This window comes from Dinoponera quadriceps, unplaced genomic scaffold (assembly GCF_001313825.1).
Source record: "Dinoponera quadriceps isolate SergipeBrazil2010 unplaced genomic scaffold, ASM131382v1 scaffold11144, whole genome shotgun sequence".
Classification (NCBI taxonomy): Eukaryota; Metazoa; Arthropoda; class Insecta; order Hymenoptera; family Formicidae; genus Dinoponera; species Dinoponera quadriceps.
In genome coordinates, this window is record NW_014564920.1 from 1 (window position 1) to 1,103 (window position 1,103).

At 41.1% G+C, this 1,103-nt stretch overlaps 1 protein-coding gene across 1 annotated transcript; it reads left to right on the top strand.

The window, feature by feature from the left end:
* Window positions 1–207: 207 nt before the first annotated feature.
* On the top strand, window positions 208–839 carry LOC106751321 (the record flags this gene model as incomplete). Its single annotated transcript, XM_014632203.1, has 1 exon — window positions 208–839. A coding segment is annotated over exon 1 (497 nt), but the record flags the coding sequence as incomplete, so codon positions are not given.
* Window positions 840–1,103: the final 264 nt, after the last annotated feature.

The following is a 1,103-nucleotide window of genomic DNA, read 5'->3' on the forward strand; positions in this document are numbered from 1 at the left end:
TTTTCAAATATATCCGATTTCGATTTATTGACGCAAAAGGGTGTTTTTCTATATGAATACCTTGATTGCACGGACAAGTTACAGGACCCGTGTTTACCACCGCGAGAATCGTTTTATAATTCGTTGACGGGTAATACGGTATCAGAGAGCGATTACGCGCACGCTGCGAACGTCTGGCAACGATTCTCTATTAAAACCTTAGGTGAATACAGCGATTTATATCTGAAGACTGATGTCTTATTATTAGCCGATATTTTTGAAAATTTCCGGGATAGTTGCATCAAAAGTTACGGATTAGATCCTGCACATTATTATACTTTACCGGGTTTCACTTGGGATGCTATGTTAAAACATACCGGCATAAATTTTGAATTGCTCACTGATATCGATATGGTCATGTTCATCGAACGTGGTATACGCGGCGGTCTCAGTCAATGTTCCAGTAGATACGTACAGGCCAATAACAGGTACATGCAGTCTTACGATCCATCGAAACCATCGTCGTATTTGATGTACTTTGACGTGAACAATCTGTACGGTTGGGCAATGTGTCAACCGCTGCCTCACGCCGAATTTCAATGGGTCACAGATGTTTCAACATTTGATGTATCTTCAATCGCTGTCGATTCACACATAGGTTATATTCTCGAGGTCGATCTGGAATATACGCAACATTTGCACGACGCTCACGCTGACCTACCGTTTTGTCCAACGCGCGCCAAACCACCCGGTAAAAGACAGGATAAGTTATTGACAACATTATACAATAAGCAGCGTTATGTTATTCATTATCGTAACCTGCAGCACGCGTCACGGTCTTCGCATTACAAAGATACACCGTATACTCCAATTCGCTCAATCTCCGTGGCTCCGCGATTACATCGAACTAAATACACAGTTTAGAACACAAGCGACGAATAATTTCGAGAAAAATTTGTATAAATTAATGAACAATGCTGTATTTAGAAAATAGATGGAAAATGTACGCAATCATGTAGATGTGAAACTGTTGATAAAATGGGATGGACGGTACGGTGCCGAGGCAAGGATTGCCAAACCAAATTTTCATAGCCAAAGCATTTTCGCCGAAAACTTAATTGCCG